This window comes from Dasypus novemcinctus, chromosome 11 (assembly GCF_030445035.2).
Source record: "Dasypus novemcinctus isolate mDasNov1 chromosome 11, mDasNov1.1.hap2, whole genome shotgun sequence".
Lineage (NCBI taxonomy): Eukaryota > Metazoa > Chordata > Mammalia > Cingulata > Dasypodidae > Dasypus > Dasypus novemcinctus.
In genome coordinates this window covers 83540715-83564539 of record NC_080683.1, presented here as the reverse complement: position 1 = coordinate 83564539, position 23825 = coordinate 83540715, and the positions used below count along the sequence as shown (strand labels likewise).

The window sequence follows — 23825 nt, the reverse complement described above, 5'->3', positions numbered from 1 at the left end:
CTAGGCAACATTGCTTATGATAGCAAGACCACTGATTGGTAAATTACATCTGGACTGGGAAGAACTGTATATGAACTATAAATACCTCATAAAGACAGCATAGCTTCGGACTTCCTTGAGTGCAATGACTCTTACAGTAGGCCAGGTCCTTTGCAGGGAGTCTGAAGCTAACCTATTGGATCATTTTAAGAGACTTAGACCCCATGGTGCATACAACACTAAGCCAGATTGGATCCCACTATCCCAACAAGAATCTTATCTCGTTGCATTTGGTGCATCACTAGAGTCATATAGAATACAGCTCCCAGGAGGTATTATGGCCTGCAGCAAGGACGGGAAACTGATTCACATTCTATATCCTTCTAAATTAATCTGATGCCACTCATGACCTGTGGTGAATGCTTGGTAGAGCCTAGGAGGAAGAGCACCTGGTGGACCTTGCCTCTCAACTTGAGCTTGGATCCTGGTCTGCAGTGTGGTCCTGTGAGCCTGACAGTGAGGCAGCAGCTAACCCAAGCAATGGCAACTGGAGTCCAGGCAGGCTCTGGGTTTTCCCACTGGCAGCCTGGCAGGTGCTCCTCAGATGCCATCTCCTCAGCTTTCCCTAAGAATGAAGAGCAAGTTGCTTGGAACTCTTCAGGCTGCCATCAATGGGCACTCTGGGGTCTTATAAACCAGAGCTACTGGCCACAGCATTACCTGCCCTGGTAGGTAGAGTAAATGGTAGGTTAGGTACTAAGTGACTGGGCTCCAGCTGCTTTCTGGACTTCTTGGAGTCAGGTGTGGGAAGGTGGCTGGATATGGTATGGAATGGCAGGAATTATGACTGACTGTACTTCTGATCTTGGTCTCTAGCACAAGTGGATGTCTCTGGGGGTATCAGAAAAGCTACACTCTCCACAAGGACAGGGACCTGTCTGCAATCCTTGGCCAAGCTGGGTGCCTGGTACGCAGTAGGCGCTCAATATACCTGCATTGTGTAGATGGATGGATCACAGGGAGGGTGTCTATATGTTCTGTTTTATATACCTACAATTAGCCGGGTAGATTTGATGCTTTGTTTTTCTAAGAAAAGTAAAGATTGAAAAAAGGAAAAAAGTTGTATTCTGAAAACAAGAGTGCTTGTAGAAAAAGTCTAAGAAGTGATGAGCTGGGGCAGAGTAGGGATCAGGGAAGCTACAACACGTCATAGTCGTCTCTGGACAAAAGTACCCCAATGGAGCTTTGTTTTGACTTCCCTATCGATGGTGGGGCTTCTTGGGGTTAGCCCCTTTGCCACTCTGTTTCAGTTCCCCCCAAAATAGAGGTCACATTCTCCTGCAATTCTTTCCCACTGTACTTTTCCGAACCACAAGAAATCCCATGTGTAAAATCCCCAATCTTATAAAATAAATAAATGAAGGAATAGCTAGTCATTATACAAAAGAATTTTATCTCTTTCTAAAGGATGTTGCACAAGATTTAGCACACGCTCTTTAAAAAATAAATTCCCATTTCTCAAAGAGGATAGCATTTATTTTCACATGTCTTCTCAGGAGCATTTTTGCAGTATAAACAGGGACATGTCTCTAAAGCCTAGGAAACACCATGAGCCTTCCTCAAAGTTGGATGTCAATTTAGAACTGAAACTTACAAGTGTCTCTTATTGCAGAGACCCCAACATTTTCCTGATTAAGGGCCACTTTTAATGTCCCCAAATTTCTTTCTATGAGAGATCAAAGGGGTAGGGGGAAGCTGTTGGGGAAACAGCCAAGCCTGCTGTGGTCCCACCCACCTCTGCGGCCCCCCATCTCTTAGGAGTGCCCATAAGCCTTACTGTAGGGCCTTGGTGAAGCTGCAGGATCATCTAAAAGGTGCTTATGGACACCCTGCTCTCCCCTTGACTCTGAAAGGCCATTCGTTATTCAAAAAGGCTGACTTTGGTCAAAATTTCCAATGGAGGAAACTAATCCACAGCCTTAGAGCAAAGTCTTAGGCAAACCAGAAACACAGGGAGGGTTAAAGGAACTCCAGTGTCAGGTGTTAGAATTATGGCTGATTTCTGTGCATCTCATTAGAGGAGAAAAACCATAAATGAACTTAAATGGACCAGAGGGGAGTCATAAGGTTGATTCTAAGGGCTGAGTGATCTAAAACTCGAGACAGGCTTCAAGGGGGAAATCTATACTGGCCCGAGAACATTTAAGAGAAAATTTAATTGAAGTGAATGAAATGCTCAACTTCATAGGTGGTGTGTCCCGGTGCCCTTTGAACCAGGAAGGCTGGGCCAAGAGGCCACAGAAGGCCCTCAGGGAAAATGTGATGAGCTTATCTGAGCAAGAGCAAGAGGCGGGACCAAGCCTGAGAAAAGAGAAATCTGCCAACCTCCACAGAAGCCCCAGTGAAAAGAAACTTGCTGAAAGAAGCCCCTTAGACGTCGGCGGTGTCCCTGTCTGCCCGAGCACGGAGCAGCACGTGCTGGGAACCGGTGCCCCAGGAGGAGCGTGCATGAGGGCTGCCTGGTGGCAGAGGCGCAGCACCCAAGGTAGGAAGCCAGGCTGTGAGCACTGGACTCCGAGCAGGAGGGGCTGGGCTGTTTAACTCCACTGCAGCCCTGCGGTGGCTGCCTGGCTCTCCTGCTTCTCTCCTCGCTGGCCCCTTTCTCTATCTTTCAGGGCATACAGGCTGTGCCCTTTTGGTGGGGGTGCCTCGGGCAATATTTCAGTCCACAGGGTTTCCGGTCTGGGGTGCCCTTGGGCCACCTGGATTACCCCCTTGCCCTGGGTTTCCGGGGTAGGCATGTGTGATGCTCCCCTTTGCACAAAGAGCCCATCGCACTCTGAGCCAGCCATGTGACCTTCTTGCCAGGCTAGGCAGGGCGGTGTGACCTGCTGGGCTGGGCAGACCCCTAAGAGGCAGGCAGTCCAGGAGAAAGGCAGTGGCCCCAGGCTGGGGAGGGGGTGTCGTGGTGGTGATGGTTGAAGGGTTTGCTCTGTGCAGCTGCTGTGCCAGGAGGGAAGTTAAGAGTGACTGATGCGGGAAGGAGGTGGGGAGTGGAGGACTCTGTGTGTGTGTTTGTGTGTGCATGTGAGAGAGGGAGAGAGAGAGAGAGAGAGAGAGAGAGAGCGAATTAGGGGTTAGCGCAAGGAGCGTCTGAGCCTCTGCAGTTTTCTGGCTATTATTGCATCAATAGATATCATGGGGGAATAATTTTGCAGAGTGATGGTGTTGCTCTCTCTGGCTCTTGATTTTCTCCTTTCTGCCTTTCTTTCTCCTCTTTCTCCCTCTCTCTTCAGAGGTTCTCTTCATTCGCGGCACTCATGCCTGACTCCAGGACTGCACAGAAATGGCTTGCACCAAGCGTCCCGGAAGCCAGGATGCAGGGCCACTGCCAGGAGGGCTTGGCAGGAGGGAGGAGTCCATGGGTCCTGACTCAGAACCCTGGGACTTTGTTCCCCAAGCAGGGAGGCTTAGGCACAGTTGAATTTCACAAACCAACGGTTATCCCTGGAGGCTGAGTGAGTTTGAACTCTTCCTACAAAGAGATCTTTGGCCTCCTTAGGTGGCAGGCTTTATGCCCAGCCGCTGAGAGAAACCCTAGTGCACAAACAGATTAGCAATGGTGAGAAAGGAACGTCAGGGTCTCCTGGAGGTTCCCAAGAAAATTAACCCTGAGAATGTGGCCGGCTTCTTTGAATGTGCCATTTGTGCCTCTGCCTCCCCAATTAAGCACGATCTTGTGACTGTACAAAAAGCAGATTACTCTTTTTCTCTGGAGGAAAGATTTAATGGCTTACAAGTGGCACCATTAGTCCCTCGGATGGAGGCAGGAGCTTATAGAAAAAGCTCTCGTTGATCTCGCTTTGCCTCACTGGTATTTTGCCCAGCAATTAAATGGCCTTAGAGAGAGGCTGGGTTAGGTCCTCTTGTTTAATGAGAAGTGCCAGGGTGACAAGATAACTTGTTTCAGATGAGAAAGGATTTTCAAAGGGTCCAGGAGAAGATGTTCGTGAACATCTGACCCTGCTGGCCCTGCGTGTGCCACAACTGTGTGTGGGAGTTGGAGGTTATCTTGGCAGGGCATCCGCACCAGACAATCCCAGGTCTGCTGGCCCCATCTGGTGTTCACTCACCAGTGAGCCACAAAACGCTTGAAGAATGCAGTTCCATCTCCAAGGACAGATTTAGTCCTTTCTTTTGACCAATTTTAAATAGTGGGTTTTGGGTAACAAGTAATCCATGGGCTATAGTTCAATTAAATTCTTATGCTAATAGGAGCTCTGTGATTCATCTACCTGTAAGTGGGATGACTTAATGGTTTTGGATAGTATTGATATAAGGATACTTATCCAGCAGTCATCCTTTTAATTGAAGCACGTGGGATTGGGGTTAGGTGTAAGGAAGAACTTTCAGGCAGTGAGATTTGTGGCACAGTCTCCTATGAGGGAGAGTGTAAGATCTCTTCGGGGAAGCTTTTAAATAAGAAACTCAATTATCTACCAAGGTTCCTGCTCTAGATGCCACCCTGCCTGAAGACAGGAATGGGGCTAGCTCAGTACTTTCCAAATGCCAATTTACTATCTTCACAACTTTTGCTGTGTCTCAGTAACATCTAACATCGTTTTTATTCAAGATTTTTAAGTTGATTCATTTCCTTTAACTTTATCCTCATCTTAAGCAATGATAATATATCAGCAAAATCATGGGTTGGTGTGCTATGTTTTATTGAATGGACACTAAAATATACAATTATAAGAAAAATACATTCACCTGTGTTCTGCCTAAAGGCCTCCAACATACCACCCTTGGGGAGAAGCTAGACTGGGTGCTCTGTGACAGCCCTTTTCAGTCCTACGGCTGTAGGAGAATGGTCATCGTTATGTTAGTCATTTTTATACTCAGTTACAATTTAAGTACCATCACCCTTGCTTATAAAAGTGAGGAAGATGCTGTTTTAATCAGATTTGAACAGGTTGGTCTCATCAATTCAGAAGAGCCAGCACGGGGCGTGCACCAGAACATGCCATTCATTCTGGGCCTCTCCAGGGTCCCCAGGCTCCGCAGAGTCTGCGTGGCTGGGTGATTTGTCGCAATGGCTGTCCACCTGGGCAGACTGTGGAGTCACTGGCACATCCCTGCTGGGTGGAGGGCTATTGCATGAAGGTCTCTGAAGTCGGTTTTATTTACTGATTAATTCATTTGGATGGTAGCCCGGAAGCTGGCTTTTATTACCTTTGATCTCTCCCACTGTTGTCAGCAGTTTTTAAACCAATAAAGTACATGTTCCCTTGTTTCCCATTTCCACACTTCATCATAGGAGAATGATCTTTCATCTGCATCTGTATTTTTCAGCTGTAGAGCAGAGGGGTGAAATAGCTGCATTCTCCACCTCCGACTATCAAAATTACCCAGGCATATTTCATTTAGATTTAAAATATTTAATAAATGGAATCAATATTTTAGTTGTCTTGTTTTCATTGTTTACTATCCACGTTAAGAATTGTTATTTTACCCTTTACGATATGAATTTTAATGCATCTTCTGTGTGTCAGCAGTCTTCCTCTTACACGGACTCAAATGTTTACTCAATAAATACTAACTGAGTGCCTCCTCCATGCCAACTACCCTGCAAGACATTGTGCATAGTTTCCTCACGTAAACCAAAGGGTTGCCGTTTGGGGTAGAGTGAGGATCGATGGCCCAGACTATGGGGATTTTCCAGTACAGGGAACGTAATGGCAGCCTGACAGCTGACTGGCTTAGAAGGGTGCTGGCACATGGTAGATACTTGGTAAGTCTCAGTTTTCCTTGCCTTGCTTCATTCAGGAGGCAGTCCGGTACATAGCTCTGGAAGCCAGGTCATTTTTAGAATCTTCTTCCTGTTGTCTGATCCAGAGGGCATGGATGCCCTGGAGGCCGCTGAAGGCCAAGGGGCAGGCTCCAGCTCCCTGAAGACATCTCACAGCCCTGCTTTAGGTACTTGCATACCCTTCAGCTGCAGCTTCCTTTGTCCTGGTGACTGCACAAAACTCTGGAGAATGTATTCACAGCCCCCAGTCTGAAGAACACTGAGGTTCTGCCATGACTTTATAAATAAATAAATAAATAAACAAATAAACAGCTTTATTGAGATATAAATCACATACCACACAATTCATCCATTTAAACTTTACTCTTCACTATCTTCCAGTATATTCACAGAATTTTGCAGCCATCCTCACAGTCAATATTAGAACAATTTCTTCACCTCAAAAGGAAATCCCACACTCTTTAGCTATCACTTCCTATCTCTATCACCTCCCCCTCTTCAGTCCTAAGCAACTGGGAATCTACTCTAAAGATTTGCCTATTCTAGCCATTTCGTACAGATGGAATCAGATTATATGTGGTCTTTTGTAACTGGTTTCTTTCACGTAGCGTAATGTTTTCAAGGTCCGTCCATGTTGTAGCATGAATCAGGACTTCATTCCTTTTTATGTATGTATACTATTCTATTGTAAGAATATGCCACAGTTTGTTTTTCTATTCATGCAGTGATGTTTTTCTATTCTCTAGTTCATTAATTTCCACTCTAATCTTTATTAATTCCTTCCATCTGTTTGCTTTAGATTTAGTTTGCTATTATTTTTCCAGGGTCTTAAGGTAGAAGATTAGATTATTAATATATCTTTATTCTTTCTTAATGTAGACAGAGAGCTGTGAATTTCTCTCTGAACATTGCTTTAGCTGTAGCCCATCTGGACTTATTTCCAGGCAAGTTCTATGTGCATACCCATCTGTGAGAAGACCTACCAGCTTCCCTAATAAAACCAGGTCCTCATCTTTCAATACCCATATTGTAGGAGGAATCCATACATGGAGAAGCCATTCAGGTCTTGTGGCCCCACATGCATTTTCCCATCACCAACTTTGAAGGATTCATTGGTGTTCATTACCCAATGGTGTTTCCTTTGGGATATCAAGATCTGTTTTGATCGTGTCTAATATACCAAGGATTATTGATCAAGCTAGGCAGGTATAATCTTCTGTGGGGGTGGAGGGCACTGAGAAGAAACAATTACTAGGATTTTTCCTTCCTCTTTCTATCCCTATCATTCTTCTGGATGTCACCCTCAAAACACAACACACAAATGCCTTTTGGCCACAGGTGTAGCTCATAGATTTCAACAGCTGCACAACTGAGCCTGTAATGTATAGAAAGTCCTGATTTCATCAGGGAGAGCTGATGATGAAGTTGGCAGATTCTTCAGGTCCTCTGCTCCTACTGCACTTCGTGAGGCCTCTCTAGCTCTCACCTTCAGGGATTGGGGAGGACGATAGGACTGTCCACATCAGCATTTGTGTCCCTGGTTTGCTAGGTTTGGCAGAGGGCTGGTGCCCTCGTGTGTATGGGGGGAGGGGGTACCATCTCACCCGTATCACCCTCCAGGTCAAAGCTGTTTCTCCTCACTCTGAGACACTGTAATTCCTGATTGCTCCCAGGATTCCTGGGCCAGGAGAGGGAGGCTCAAGCCGGGAGGGAACAAGAGGTTCAGACGAGCCTACAGGGACTTCTAGAAGGGCAGAGCCCCTGAGGGAGAAAGACCTTTGTTCAGATTTCATTCCAAATCATCCTTAACCACGATCATCACCTTTTCCTTGGAACACTGAGGGGCACATCTTCCCGTCTCTGGTTGGTGAGGCAGTTGTCTCAGTCTGTCGACAGGTACACTATTTGGGATTATGTTGTGGGGTTCAGTCCTCTCACCCCTGTCCCAAAGAGAGTAACAACTGCGCTGCCGGGAAAAGATTTGCCAAGATTGAGGGCCCCGGGTAGCATCTTACCTGCTCTCTGATCTCTGCTTCTCTCTACTGCCTTCTTGCTTAGCAAAAGCAGTCACCACCGAGGAGTGCCTGGTGAAGTCTGGGGGTATGAACCGCTACTGCATGGACTCTTCCGCCTCCGCCTTCAACCACAGGGGCCCAAAGCCCCCCTCCTCCCCGCTGTACTGCAAGAGGCAGAACTCTGGAGAAAGCCACCTCAGGAGAGGCTCTGCCACCACCACCAATGTTCCCTGTACCAGCCCCATGTCCTCCAGAGGGCCCCCGGCACCTGGGCCCAGGCCCCCAGCCTCCAGCCCCAAGAGAAACGGGATGTATCCTGAAGGACACAGATGTGGTAATGTAATGCCTGCCCTGGCTCCCCAGTGATTAGTCTCCTCTGCCCGTGCCCTGGGACCTCCGCCCGCAGAGGGGAGGGATGGCGGCTTGAACATGGGACCACTGGGAAAGTAGAAGTTTCCAGAAGCTCCTTCATGGATTTCTGTTGTTGTCCAAGGTAGCCAGTTTTCACCTTTGACCATAAACATGCATAATGGTGTATTTGGGTGGACTAGGCTGTGGAAATAAGTAGACCCCAAAATGCACATTGGCTCAAACACAATAGAAATTTATTTTTTGTTCGAGGCCAAGGTGGGTGTTCCTAGTTGGTGGGCAGCTCTCCCTTCAGGGAGGCAGGCTCCATCCATTTTGTTGTTCTGCCATCCCCAAGACCTCCATGCCCTCAGCATCTAGTGTGCAGGAAGGGAGAGAGTGGGCAGAGGAGGTGTATGCCCTTCTCTGGGGCCTGGAAGTAGTGTGTGTCGCTTCCACTCACATCCCATTGACAAGAGCTAGCCCTTTGGCCACTATTAACTGGAAGAGAGCCTGGCAGGCTCACGCTAGCTCTGAGCCTAGGAAAAAGAAGAACCAACTTTTGGTAAAGAATTGTCTCTTGTACTATGGGTGACATTCACAGGATACAAATGCATGGGCACAACCAGAGTTAACCAAAATTCCCACAAAGCTGGTTGTAACACCGCCTCTGTCCCCTCCGCTCAAGAAAACTTGTTGGAATGCAGTATATGAAAGTGCTGCCATTTTAGGCACAATTTGGAGTCCATTCTGATTTATGTTTTCAAAAACCCATTCTCAAGCTTCAGTATTTTGTTATTAATAGAGGCCACATAGCATGGTGAAAAAGCCCACGAACCCTGGAGCCAGACAACCTTAGCTGGAACCCTGGCCCTGCCATGTCTTGACTGCATGAACTTCGACAAGCCTTGTCTTCCCTGTGCCTCCGTTTCCTCACCTGTAGTACTGGAGGAACAATAAGAGTACCTGTCTCATTGGATTGTCATACTGTATTTAGCACAGGGTCTAGTACATAATAAGAGCTCAATAAATGTTCAATAAAAGTAAAGGAGTAGTCACAGATCTTGACGGCAGCCCTCCACAGATCACTGCCCATCAGTTCTGCAGCTAAGAGCTGCTGAGGAAAAGAGGCCCCAGGCCAAGGAGTTGAGGAGTCTTCACCTTCCCCTCTGTGGTCTCCCAGCTGGCCGGCTATGTCCTGTTCAGCAAACTTCCTTTGTGCTCTGCGCCTTGGATCCTTCCCCCAGCGAACCCAACAAATCCCCCACAGGAGCTGTCTTGTAAGATCCAAAGAGCCTCACAGAGCCTCCCCCTCCCAAGAGCCTGCCTGGCCGGGGATGGAGCAGGGCCCTTGAGAGAAGCAGTTCTCAGGTGCAGTTCTGCTAAGAGGAGAGGGAGGCTCTGGACTGAATGTAGAGGCACCTGCAGGCTACTTCCTGACATTGCCGTGAGGACCATCTATCCTTATCCTACCCAAAGGAAAGGGACATTGTTCTCTAAGAACAAGAGAAAGCAACAAGACCTGGCACAAACTAAAGTCTAAAAGTAAATGAGGGGGTGGTATTTATTCCATAGGTTTAACTTTAGAGTTAGCATAATATCTGGCATATAGCAGGTGCTCAATAAATGCGACTTGGGTGTTTGCCCCTCATGGTGCTCATGGCCTTCTGTGGCCTCTCTTTCTTTCTTCCTTAGGAGGTACTGGGGATTGAACCCAGGATCTCATGCATGTGTGAAGCAGGCACTCAAGCACTGAGCTACAGCTGCCCCTCCACTTCTCTCTTTGTAATAGAATCCCTGATGTCCAGCTGGTTACCTGGAGTTGAAACCCCAGTTCCCAGCTTCTCTTGCAGCTAGTGGCCATGTGACTAAGTTCTGGCCATTGAGATGGAAGCAGAAGTGGAAACTTCTTTAGGAGACGCTGGCACTGCCCTCTGTCCCCATTTTCTCCCCACTTCCTTCCTTCATCTTGCTGCAAAGAATGTGGATGGCTGGCTAGGGCTTTCTGGTATCTAGCGTTCCATTTAGCAACCTGAACAAAACACTGAGTAAAAGGAATATTTTGAGGATTAAAGAGTTAATAAAAGGATGAGCAATTTTATTTTTCCTCAGTGGCATCACAAAGGCTCAAAAATGAGCTTCAACTGCTACATCTTGCAGCAGCATTAATCCAAAAAGGTGGAACGGCTGTGTGGTTTTAAACATCTCATAGCCCGTGGGGTCCTGCCAACTATGAACAGCTTTGATTCTCAGGACATCAGGCAAGGGTGCGAGCAACTGGGGCTGTGACAGAGAGAGCATTCTCAGAGCTGGGTTCTGGGTGAGGGCTTGTGCTTCCCCTCGGACAGTTGTCAGGCAAGAGTGCTCAGACTCTTGTGGTGTAATTCCAGGGAGAAAAAGGGCTGGGGTGGGAATGAAAATGAAGGATGAGAGGGCTGTTGCAGCTGGTGGTGAGGAGGATGTTCTAGGGCTCGGCTGGAAGAGATCGTGAGGGGCTGGCAGAGGGGAGCAGAGAGCCACGTTGAGACCCCTTCAAAGGGTCCTGGATTCCCCTAGCCCAGGGACGCCAGAGGACTGAGATGGGACAAGCAATCCTTTAGTGATGACCGAAGTTCTTTCCATCTGAATAGGACCTCTCTTTTACTGCTTGAAATCCTGTTCTTTAGACACAGGGCCTGAGATTTCACCAACCAGATAATCTTGGGGAGTGGGGGGAGAGGGAGTAAATATCTAATTTTTTAAAAGTGGCAACACTCTCAGGAATATGAATCAATTCAGTCAGCTTGGAGTCCTGTGATCACCAGTTTGAGAAGATGGGAATTGGGTTGAGGAGAAAAGATTGGGAAAAGAAGCATTTAGAGGGCAGAGAGTCACTAGGATGAAGGTTTTGACATGTAGGGGGCCACAAGCGAAAGAGAGGGGAAGGGAGGGAAGGAGGGAGGGAGAGAGAAAAGAAAGAGAGAGAGAGAATGAAAGAGCAAAAGAAAGCAAAAGAAAGAAAGAGAAAGAGAAAGAAAGAAAGAAAGTAAGAAAGAAAGAAAGAAAGAAAGAGAAAGAGAAAGAGAAAGAGAGAAAGAGAAAGAGAAAGAGAGAGAAAGAGAGAAAGAGAAGTGGGAAAAAGACACTGGGTAGGCAACTGGCAGTCTCAGCCATACCTTCTAATTAGAAGTGCTCTCTCCTTCCCTTTCCTCCCATGGCACTTTAATTCATCTCCTCTAGCACTTACTCTGTCCCCATAGTAGAGACCTGACTCTCAGTCTTGTGAGGTTTCTTGTTCATATTTAAATTCCCCACAGCCCCAGCAAGGGGGCTTGCTTGTTTGAAGCACCTTTTAAACTGCCATCTACTGAGCACCTACTATGGGCCAGACAATTTATAAGAACCAGGCATTATTATATTTAATCCACAGATAAAGAAAGTAAAGATCAAGAGAGGTAAGTCAACTATTGAGCCAGGATTTGACTTCAGCTGACTCCAAAGGCTGTGTCTTTCAAAATGACCCAGGGGTTCTCAAGCCCTGCTCAGTGGAGTTCAAGTGGCCCCACTGTATGGGATGGGGAAAGGATGAGAGCAGATAGGATTCCAGGCTCCACCTCTCTTTAACCAGGGCCTCTTCACGTTTGCAGAGTGGAGTTCCCACATGTGCTTTGCCTGAACTAAATTTGTACACTAAAATGTTAGGAAACCATGGAGATAAACCATGCTGAATTGAGAGGCAGCATATTTAAATGGGAGAAAAAGCCACTGCTCCTCACCCACTTCTTACCTAGCTGCCAACCTGGGAGCCTGCCAGGGGGGCCCTCTGGAGAGCTGCTAAATTTCCCCTCTACGCAAAGGACTGCCCAACAGTGCTCTAAAATTGCATCCCAAGTGAAAGTAGTTGGCACCGAGGCACCACACCACACCTCTTTAAAAGGGTTTGACCCAAGTCATAAACCCTAGAAGGGATCTGGATATTGAATTTTCACCTTATGTTGCTAATCCAAATGGTTTCAAACCACAGAAGCCAGAAAACTGCATGAGGCTGCAGCAGAGGGGAGATATCACCACCTGGTGAAGATGACATGGAAAAACTCTTAGCCTTCTCTGTCACATGTCCTGCTGTCTTGATATAGCATATGTATACCTCTGCCAGCAGACTCTGAAGGGGATGTCTTTGTAGGACCCATTTCCTTGTTTCTTTTGCTGATACTCAGGTGAAAATATGAAAACTCTTCCCTGTCTCTCAGCCAAGATATCATTACCCAAGAACTCTAAAGAGGTTTCAGATGACAAATGCTTCCTGATTTTTGCATTTAACAGGACATGTGTAGAATTCCCAGCCACAATTAGGTCCGAGTCACAGGATTCAGAATCAAGAAACAAAGTTAATCCAACATTGTTATTACAACCCAGATGTTTCCTGTGGGTTGGATTTTTCTTCAATGGGCTATAGTGTTGGGGGATAGAGGCAGTTCAGCCAGCCAAAGACAAATGGGGACTGCACTCTGCGAGGGGGATGGGACGAGCAAAGTGTGGTGACCAGAATGTGCAAGAACTTATTCCATTCCATGGGGGGCAAATCAAGGGTTTGTGCAGAGATGCTGAGGGAAATAGCTGGAAGATTGGTTGGCATCAAGCATATTAGACTTTATTCTTTGGGTAATTGGAAATCGGGTGTTACCAAATAGAGAAGTGAGCTGATAGCCATGTGGGATTTGGGTAGATACATCTACTGCCCATGTATGAAATGACATATACCAGCAAAAAGAAGACCAGCAGCTACCTTTCGATCAATTCTTACTGCTTAATGCTTTACAGCATCATCCCATTTGATCCTCACAACATCCCAACAAGGTGGGTGTTCTACAGGTGAGGACACTAAGGCTCAGAGAGGTTTCAGTCAGTCCTAGTCAACAGATATTTACTGAGCACAGCATGCCAGGTGCCCTTCCCAGCTCTAAGGAAGAACCTGTGAACAAGATACACATAGGTCCTGTTGTTGTAGAGTGTGCACGAGCAGAGAGACAAACATCAACAAATTATTGCACAAATTTAATGACAGCTGTGACTGTTGCTCCAAAGGAAAAGCATAGATGCTATGAGAGAATCAGACGGGGACTGGGGTGCAGATCCTGTTCTTGGGGGTCAGGAAAGGCTGATGCGGTGGCTGGAATGGGAAGCCCAGTTGGGGGAGTGGGGGTGGGGGAGGGCAGTGGGGGTGTCCGGATGCTTCCTGGCAGAGGTCAGATTGCTGGTGGCAGAGAAGGAATGCACCAGCTAGGCCCGACTTGAGGCCCGCAGTCTCTGCCCGTCTCTAAGGGCATCCTCTCTTTTCACATAGGCACCCCAGCTGGTCTAGAAGTCTTAAAGAAAACCCTGGATCTAAGTATGGGTCAGGCTCTCCTCTCTTTCCAGTCTCTCTCAACAGGTAGTGTTGTGAGAATTCCTACCATAGAAATAATGGAAAACAACACTTACACACACAGCCTGTACACAGGTCGTGGGCTAGGACGGGCATCCCACGCACCCTACATGCTCTTGTTTCTAGGAAGAGAGCATTCTACAGGGAGCAGGGCACCTGGAGGAGCTGAGGGTATATCTACTCCCCCTTCCTGCCACTCCCAAACCCAGCTGCCAGGGAGGCTGAGAGGGCTGACGGAGCCCGGGGAAGGACATGGAGGGGTCCCTCGTGGAGACTGACGGGCTTCCCTTCAAGATGCTGCTTGTCCAGACTCCAGCCTAGAGTCCTGCATTTCATTTGAGCCTTACGATATCCTTGTGAAGCAAGAAATGACGTTCACGCTTTATAAATGAAGAGACTGAGGTCCATAGAGGATGTGCAGAGCCAGGAAGGACTAGAAGCCTGGCCTTTGGCTCTCCGTTCAGCATGGTTTACACTTGGACACACTGACAAGGCTTTCAGAGGAGTGGGAAGGTAATTCCCCAGTGCTGCTCAGGAAAGCCTGTGCTAGGAGGACCATAAAGAGTCCTAGGTGGAAAGGCCTTAGAGAAGGTTCCCTACACTCTTTATTTTAGCCCGGAGAAGCACACAGAAGGTCACCTAGCTGGGTGGGAGCTAAAGATTTCTGATTCCCAGCTTATTCCACTCTTCCACAAGATTCTGTTGTTAGCTAAAGGGTTTTTCCCTGAATTATAAAGGAGCAAGGGGGAATTATGTCTGTACTTGTGAGTATGTGTAAGACAGGGCCAGACTTAGAGACAGTGGTATAAATACCTGCACCCAGGAAACGTCAAGGATGGCTTTCAAACACTGATTCATCATCATTCTTTTTCTGACAAATGTGAGTTCAACCTTAGGAGGAAAAAGACAATTATCCATTGGTTCACAACTCGGTTTCAGTTTTCCCATGTGAACGGTCAGCATTATGCACAGAGCTCTCCTTGCTTGAGAACGTTGCCCTCACTTAAAGGCACGTGGTGAGCAAATGCCTCGCGTGTTCTGTTCGTTCAAGTGTAAGAGTCTTCCACATCCATCAGGACCTACCACATCTGCTGGCCCAGGCTGTGTCCAGCAGGGCCCAGAGGTCTTCTGACACCTCGAGAGCAGCTGGAGGGGGGTCCGTGTATTTATTATCTTGGTGAGCACAGACCACTGCAAAGGCTTTACAAACCTGCCACTGGAAAGTTCCAGTCTTCTTCCTTCTCCAGCGAGTTTATGTGCTTTGGACCATGAGCAAGTCTTGAGGTGTGACGTGGGCTTCCTGCTGCTCTCTGCCTGCTCTCTTCTCTTCTCGGGGAATGGCTCCCGAGCCAGGCGCTGGCGGCCACTCCATTCTGAAAAAGTGAAAAGCGCCCACAGCTCGCTGCAGGTACCAGGAGTGAGCCCACTTTCCCAGCGCAGTTGTCGCTTTCCCTCCACTGTGGCCAGTGGTCACTGGGAGAGTCTCCTCCCCAATAAACCCCGCTGGTTCTGCTGGTGCCGTCACGGTGGCTGATGGGAAAGCAGTCCCCTGACCTTGCTCCAAGAACCTCGAGCTCCAGTGAATGATCCTGCTAATCGGTCTGGTTTTTCCTCCTTCCCATCAAATACAGGAAATTAGATTCGACCTCTGCTCTGATCACTCTAAAATCATTCTTGGCACTGAAGGCTTCCAGCCTTTGTAATCAGAACATCTATTATCACCCTGATTAACGCTGAAACTCTGATGGGGCGGGATCCAAAGACAAATGCGGTTTCCGTGATTCCTCCTCCCCATGTTGAGTGCAGATGTCTTTAAATGGAGTGAAATCATCTTTAATAAGCGTGCATGAGCATTCAGATATTCAGATGGCTCTGGGTTGCATTAACAGTTTCCCAGCAGAGAGCCCTGTGCCAAACCACCTTTTGGGACCCTTCCAGATCCAACCAGGAAAATGCAGGGAAAAGCTCAAAGGAAATCCAATTCTCAACCAAACCATTATGCGTTCAGGACAGATTCAGAAATGTGAGGCAGCACTAAGGGAGCACCTTACACTTGGCAAGCGCATTACAAGGAGGAGGGGAAGAGAGGCAACTGAAAACCACTGTGCCCTGAAGGTTGAAGAAGGGAGTAAGAGTGAAGCTTCTCAACATCTAACTCCAGACCACTCTGCAGGGAAGTGGCTTGCTAGTTCAGAGCCTCGACTTTCATCTAGCCTTAAGATAGGGTTAAGGATTGCTCACACAAGGCTTCTGCATAAGTTACCTACACTGTTTCTGCAAAGTGTATTGATTGCTTTTACGTTTTTGAACAAATATTTACAAATATATTTACTGTACTCTGAGTCATGAAGGAGCCAATTATTACTAATTCTGTTACAAGAGGATCATATTAATCTTATTCACCGAACCCTTGGCACAGGATCTGATACAGAGAAGGGATAGGGGGAAGATAAGGAAGATAATCCTCAGGAAGGCAAAATCTAAAAACAACTCCATGAATAATTGTACTACAAGGTGGGATGTGGAACACATCTTCAGAGAAGATGACGACCTTGGAGTGAAAGGGGAAGGAAGGTGACACTGGATGGCAGGGAACAGAGAAACGTGCTGCTCGTGAAGATGTCGGGTTTTATCTGGGGTTTGATGGCTGGTGGAACTTCATTGGAAAGGAGGGAGGGTAAATGCTTTCTAAGGGGAAGAAAGAGCACCAGGTCAACGTGCAGAAAGGAAGCTTGGGAAGCACTGGGTCATAACAAGTGAGCCCAGACGGTGGATGATCAGAGAGCAGAGACAGGTAGAGAGCGTCCTGCCCCCTGGTGACTACTGTAGGGCCAGGCACCATCCGATCTCAGTCCTCACCCCTGCCCTTCCATTCGGAGAGCTTTGCCTGATGAACTGCTTCATGGTCCTATCACTAGCAAGGGGCAGACACAGGATTTGTGCCTAAGTGTCTGACGCAAAGCTCCATCCAGGAAAGAGGATGGGCTCAAAGTAATAATCAGTGGGGTCCATTGGGGGTTTGAGTGGGAGATGGGCAGAGAGAGCTGGGTCTTGGAGAGAGTTGGGTCTTGGAGAGAGCTGGAGGCAGTGGGGGTAGTATACTCTAGAAGGAAAGGCCCTCGGGCAAGGAGACCAGTTAGAAAACCATTGCAGAGAAGAGGTTCGAGCAGGGATGGAAGGGAGGAGACCTGCCTGAGAGGCAGCCTTCCATGAGCTTCCAAATAATTAAATGTGAGGCACAAAGAAGAGGGAGGAGGAGAGTTACCAATGGGGCTTCAGAAATGGGGGAGTTAAAAGAAGGAGTAGTATTTGGGAAAGACAATGAATCAGCCACTCAAGAGCTCCAGGTATCTTATTCATTACTCTCCTTCTCCTTCCCCTGCCCTGCATCTATTCATCTGCCATATGGAAAATGGCACTCATAATGATCATTTGCTTAGGACCCACTAAGGACCAGGCACAGAATTAGCCCCTTTGCTATCAAGGAATTCACAGTCCAGTGAGGGGAGATGGGCCCAGGAGCTCTGTCCTACGCAGGGGGCTGGGGAGGCTTCTGGGATCTCGTGTCTATCGGGGGCAGTTTAGTGAGATGCTATTGAGAACAAGGTCTTCTTTCTGCACATGGAGAGAAGGGATGGCCCCTCACAGAAGCAGCGACAGATTTGCCAGTCTGCAGAGACCAAGAGTGAGGGCCCAATGCCCCTCGATACTGCCGTCTTTATAGGAAGGCCAGTGGAGGCAGAAGGGACCTGAAGGCAGCTGGGCCTCACAGCACAGCAGAGGCCCGACTGGACATTCGTCCTGGCACACATCCCCGAACCTGGTCACTGGAGGCCCTGGACCCACCAAAGATGCAGACTCAGTGAGAACCGAGCAGGAAGGAGCTTTAAAACGCTGGTTCGGATCAGAACTTCAGCCTGTGAAGGATCCGTTTTCTAATGTTTCGCGTCCTGCGGGAGCAGAGAGCTTTTGCATTGATGGGGAGAAAGCGCCACCTTCTAAGCCAGACTTCCGGTAGGCAAGGGCCAGCACGCTCAGCTTTTCCCTGTGGGTGGTCACAGGGCCACCAGCCAGGATGGGAGGGCATCGGGGACCCCTCCGCCCCCAGGCCGGGAAGGACAGGCAGCACCCGAGCAGGTGCTGAGGCTCATCGTCTCCCTCTCTTTCTTCCTGCCATCCAGCCTCAGGCCCCACTCAGGACGGGCAGGACGCCAGGCGGCCCCGGGCCCCGAATCCCTCCAGCTGGACTGTGGAGGACGTGGTCTGGTTCGTGAAGGACGCCGACCCTCAGGCGCTGGGCCCTCACGTGGAGCTCTTCAGGAAGCATGTACGGGAGAGGTGGGCCCAGCCCGGGAGGAGTGGGAGGGTGGGGGGCAGGACGGGAGGAGGGTGAGAGCCAGGGAGCCGGGGGCTGCTGGCGGGGCCGAACCGAGCCCCAGGAACACAGCCCCAGGGAGCCAGAGGTGCCCACCGGCTCCTCAGAGCAGAACAGCCACTTCGTTTTGTTCTTAAGGGGTGTTCTGTCCTACCCGTTCCCTCATTTTAGCCTTCATCAGGAATGCCTGTTTTCCACCCCATCAATCCGTGTCTGTGCCCTGAACAAACATTTATAGCATACCTACAACCTCCGGGGAAAACTCTGATAGTGCCTAGACCTTAAACTGCTCTGAGGATTAGATGAGAAAATGCACCTAAAGTCCTTAGCCCAGTGCCTGGCTTGTAGATAGCTCTCAGTTAACAAATGTTATTGTACCCATTTAGGACATCCTGAAATATATAAAGGGGGTAAATGGGTAAGAAAAAAAAACCTATAAGGTGGCTGTATTGGTTTTCTACTGCTGTGGTAACAAATCACCACAAATCTAGTAGCTCAAAGCAACACAATTTGTTATCGTGCACTTCTGTAGGTAAAAAGTCTGGCTTAAGTCTCACCAAACTACAATCAAGGCATCAGCATATCTGTGTTCCTTTCCAGAAGTTCTTGAGAGAATCCATTTCTTTGGCTTTTGCAGTTCCTAGAGGCTGCCCTCGTTTCTTGACTCATGATCCCATTCCCCCATCATCAAAATCAACGTCGTCTGGTTGAGTCCTCCTCTGGCTGCCATCTCCTTAGTTTTCTCTTCTGATTCCTTCTTCTACTTTTAAGGACCCTTGTCATTACATTGGGTCTGCCTGGATAATCCAGGATAATCTTTAAGTCAGCTGATTAACAAACTTAACTCCTCTTTGCCATGTAATCTAACATATTCACAGGTTCCAGGGATTAGGGCATAGACATCTTTTAGGGGCCATTATCATGCCTACCACAATATGCCCTCTGACCCCCAAAGATTTATGTCTGTCCCACATGCAAAATACATTCACTCCATCCAAGGCACCCGAACTCTCACCCCATTACAGTTTCAATTCAAAGTCCCACATCTCACCATCTCATTGTCATGGATGAGGCATCTGCATAGCTCCATCCTGGGCACAGTTGCTCTCCATCTGTGAACCTGTGAAACACAAGAAACAAGCTACCTATTCCCAAAATACAAAGTGGCAGGATGGGCAAAAGAGAACAATCATAGATCTTCCTATTCAAAAAAGGAGAAAGTAGAAGGAAAAAAGCAGTTACTGCTCCCAAGAAATTTCAAAATGCAGTAGGGCAAACTATTTGGTCTCAAGTCCTGGGAATAACACCTTGTGATTCTCAGTTCTGCTCCCTGAGCTCTCAGCTCCACCTTCTGGGTTCCAGGCTCTGCCTTCTGAGTCACCCTTTTGCATGGAAGACAGCATGCATGTGCAGCTGAGTCGTTTTCTGAGTCTGTTTCTTGCCTGGGTAATTTTGGGCAGCCAATAGCCTTCTTTCATTTCATCCTCTCTCTATTCCTTTTAGTCCAAATTGGCAGGGTTTCTGCTCGTGTAATATTCTCAAGAACCTTATGACTTTCTATGTTTGTCACAGGGATTCACTCCTTCAGACAAGAGGCTCCTCCCCAAGTCTTGCCCGGATAAGTCCATCTCTACTTTTGGCTGCTGCTCAGCTGGCTGAGAGAATCTGTGAATCACACACCTGATCTTTGCAAAGAGCCTTTTGTGTGACTGGATACTCTGACCTTTTGAATGTCTGAGGCTTTAGCAAAAGGTTTTTCCAGCCACACCCTCAGTTTTCACTCCAATGCATACTTTCCTGAACGTGAATCTCTTAATTCCATCTGGAAAGGCTAAGAACTTCCCAAATCTCCAAGTCATGATTCCTTTTTGTTTAACTGTTCTCCGCCCACCCCAATTTTTCTTTCCTCTCCCATTTTACTAGAAGCAGCTAGAAGAAACCAGGCAGCACTCTGGAAATCTCCTCAGCTAAATATCTAAATTCATTGCTTACAAATTCGGCTTTCCACACAACCGCAGGACACAATTCCGCTCAGCCTTCTGACACTATAGAACGTGATTCCCTTTCCTTCCATTTGTAAGAGCGCGGGCTCGTGTCCTGAGCCATTACAGGCGGTGCCTTTAGCAGCCCATCTGTGCCAGCAGCCTGCATACCACGACCCAGGTGTGCTCTGAGACGACGTCGGCTTTCTCCAAGCTCTCACTTAAGAGTCCTCAGTAGCAGTCAGCACCCAGACTTCTAATAGTCTGCTCAAGGCAAACTAACCTTTCTCCATCCTGCTCTTCAAAATTCTTCCAGCCTCTCTAATAATGGACGAGAAAGGGCCCAAAAGCACAGAACTGGGGCCTATGGAAAAAAAATTGAATATAGACTGAAAGCTTTTATCAATTTTAAAGTTCTTGAACTTGATGACTGTACTTAAGGTGGGTACATAAATGAATACCTTTGTTCTTAGGAAATGTGCATGGAATCTTTGTGTTCAAGGAGCATGATATATACAACTTACTCTCAGATGTTTAGAGGATAGATAGGTAAGTAGGTAGATAGGTAGGTAGGTAGATAGATAGGTAAGTAGGTAGACAGGCAGAGGCACAGAGGCACACAGAAAATGTGACAAAATATTAAAATTGGTAGATCTGGGTTGGGGGGGTATGTTGGAGTTCTCTGAATTCTCCTGATTGGTTTCGTATTATTTTTGCAATTGTCCTGTAAGTTTAAAATTATTTCAAAATAAAACGCTTAAAGAAAAAAAATTCTTTCAGTCTCTACAAATTACCCAATTCTGAAACAACTTTCACATTTCTAGGTATTTGGCATAGCAGTACCTTACTTCTGGAAGAAAAGTCTGTATTAATTTTCTACTGCTGTGGTAACAAATCACCACAAATCTAATGGCTTTGAGCAACAAAAATTTGTTATCTTACAGTCCTATAGGTGAAAGCTAAAATCAAGGTGCCAGCATGGCTGTGTTCCTTTCCAGAAGCTCTAGGGAGAATACATTTCTTTGACTTTTCCAGCTCCTAGAGGGTGCCCTCATTTCTTGACTCATGACCCCATTCCTTCATTAGCAAAATCAGTCATGTCTGGTTGAGTCTTCCTCAGGCTGCCATCTCCCTGGTTCTCTCTTCTGCTCCTTCTTCCACTTTTAAGGACCCTTGTGATTACATTGGGTCTACCAGGATAATCCAGGATAATCTTAAGGTCAACTGATTAGCAAGCTTAATTCCTCCTGCAATCTTAAATCCTCTTTGCCATGTAACCTAACATATTCACAGGTTCCAGGGATTAGGACACAGACATCTTTGGCCTGGAGGGGAACATTATTTTTTTCCTTTCAGTGGTTCACTTTATCTAGTTGATTCTGTAAAAAAAAAAAAAAAAAAAAAATCATATTCTCAGATCTGGGGAGGACCCTGGAGATGCTCATCTAACCCATCACTCACATTTTACTAGGGACATATTTGACCTTACATAACAGTGAGACCTGGAGACCAAGGACCACAAAGTGGATTATGTTTAGACAGATACGGGTGGTGAGAATCTGACTGTCTTCCAGGATGGTAGGAGACATTGCTGTTTAGGGGATGGAGTAAAGAGAGAACATTAGGAAGTGAGGCTCATGGGAGCGGCCCACAGATGACCTTTGCCCACTCTGCCATTTATCCCAGGACATGAAGAATGAGTGACACAGACTAGGTCTTTCATCAGTGCTGGCTGGTAGTCTGGCTGGATGGAAGGATGAATGGATAGATTTATAGATGAATGAAAGGGGCTGGTGATCTTTCCACAGTTAGATGAATCCTGTAACTGTGCTTCCCCCCACCTGCACACTAAAATTTTCACCCTTCCTCTTGTGTGACCTGGAAATAACACTCTAGGTGAGGCAGTAAGGAAACCTAGCCTTGCTAGGTTCATGAATCCAACATGCTTTCTGGAAAGTTACCATTTTTGGGCCAAATGGGAGCAATGCCAGGAACTCATTTAGTAGTTCTTTATGCATAACCCTGGAATGAAGCAGGTGCATTATTTATTTGCATACCACCTCGCATTATTGACAAAGCCAAAAAAATACTTGCAACCCCTCAGAAACTATAATTACCTCTTTGGTAATTAGCTAAAAGTAGGTAGGCCTGCTGAGAAAAGAAACGAGATTGGGGTGATGAATGGAAGTCAGGACCTCAAACCTGCATCTGTAATGGAAAGGTGACCATTAGTTTCCGGGTCTAATGGGTGACATGCATTGCTCCTTTTGCCCTGCGTTGAATGGGGAAATAAACGTGGCAAGTGGGGTATCAAGAGCATGTGAGGTGATGTCTGATTCCCCCAGTCAGGGTAGAGCAAGAATATGGGAAGTCTAGTGCATCAAATGAGCCCAGGCAGATGGTGGGAACGGGAACACACAGTATTTAAGTGGGGTTTTTTGTTTGTTTGGTTTTTTAAGAAACTCTTGGCCTGGGATCAAGAGAACGTGCTCTCTAAATAAATCTAATAAATCATCTCGCCATAACCTTAACCGTGGCCGCTATTTGATTATTCTGACCGTCTTCTGGGTTTTCTTGTTTCTGATCGCATGCACCAGGAGATTGATGGCAACGCGCTCTTGCTGCTGAAGAGTGACGTGATCATGAAGTACCTGGGCCTGAAGCTGGGCCCTGCCCTGAAACTCTGCTACCATATCGATAAACTGAAGGAAGCCAAGTTCTGAAGTTTTTGAAAGATAAAAACAAAACCGAGACAACAGATCTCAAGGTCATTTTCTGCCTTATCAACATCCAGCCACCATGACACAAAGATTTTCCTCTTAAAAATAACCACCACAAAGGCTGGATCTTTTTTTATAAAACGTGTACGTAACTTTGCCTTTTTGAAAATCCAGTATGGTCCTTTTCAAAGGCTCCTCTGTGTTAATGATTTGCCAAAAAATTATCCACAAAGAAAAGCCTATTATTTTTAACATTTCTGATATGTTGATTGCTCTTAGAGTAGGTCCTATTTTTATAATGAGAAACTGGAAAACCGAATGCTGTTGCCCAAGGAGAGCCCTGGAGTGTTCAGAGGATGAGAGGGGAAGGACCACCTCCCCGAGTTTCTGCAGACGCGCACCCCCTACACACACACTGCTGCATACCACCTGTCTTGAACTCTGGCCTGGGGTCCTATTCATTGTGAGCATTGCTTGATTCAGCTCTGGAAGCTTCTGAGGACGACTGCCTCACCTTGCACTATCTGGAAAACTTGAAATCTTTTGCCCTCTAAAAGAAGAGAAGAAAAAATTCTGCTCTCCTGGTTACCTGAAGTACCGTGTTTCCCCACTAGAGGGCAGACTGCTAATGGGATTTCAGGAGTCATCCGCCTGCAGTGACAGGATCTTTCTGTGCTCAGTCATGGATTAGGGTTTTTGTGAACAAGATCCGGCCTGCACAAAAATAGGTAATTTATTCCACGGTCTGTCTTCTGAAAGGTTCTAGTTCACATCCAAGCATTATTGATTGATGCCCAGGCAGCAAAGGCAAGAATTTGGAAGCACCCTCTTCCCAGATGGGGCTTTGGCGTACTCTCCTGTCCTTCCTAAGGGGTCAATGTGTTGGCAAACTGAAGTGTCATGTAGTTTCTTTTAAAAAGGAAAAGAAAAATGTTTGAACTAAGCATTGAAATGGGAGTGTTACTTTCTAGTTACATTGCTGGATTATGTAGTTACATCTCTGGATAATTTTTCTGGTTCTCAACAAATACACAGACATGCTATTTTGGGGTTTAATTCAAATTACAAATAGATTTGCCTTCCTCACCGTGAAGTAATAGAAAAATTGATTTTCTACCCCTTTACAGCTGTGTCCAGAGAAGAAATGATCAATCTACAATTTACTGAGCATAAAGGCTTCCATTCTTTTTATC

The 23825-nt window shown here is 47.0% G+C and overlaps 1 protein-coding gene across 1 annotated transcript in view; it reads left to right on the top strand.

The window, feature by feature from the left end:
• SCML4 (Scm polycomb group protein like 4) overlaps positions 1 to 23572 on the top strand; it is a 103087-nt gene extending 79515 nt beyond the window's left edge. The window contains exons 6-9 of the mRNA XM_058307226.2: positions 2228 to 2524; positions 7847 to 8137; positions 17737 to 17882; positions 22510 to 23572. Coding sequence (XP_058163209.1) covers positions 2228 to 2524; positions 7847 to 8137; positions 17737 to 17882; positions 22510 to 22635 — 860 coding nt within the window. The 3' untranslated portion in view covers positions 22636 to 23572. The remainder of the gene's footprint in view (positions 1 to 2227; positions 2525 to 7846; positions 8138 to 17736; positions 17883 to 22509) is intronic.
• The last annotated feature ends 253 nt before the right edge of the window (positions 23573 to 23825 follow it).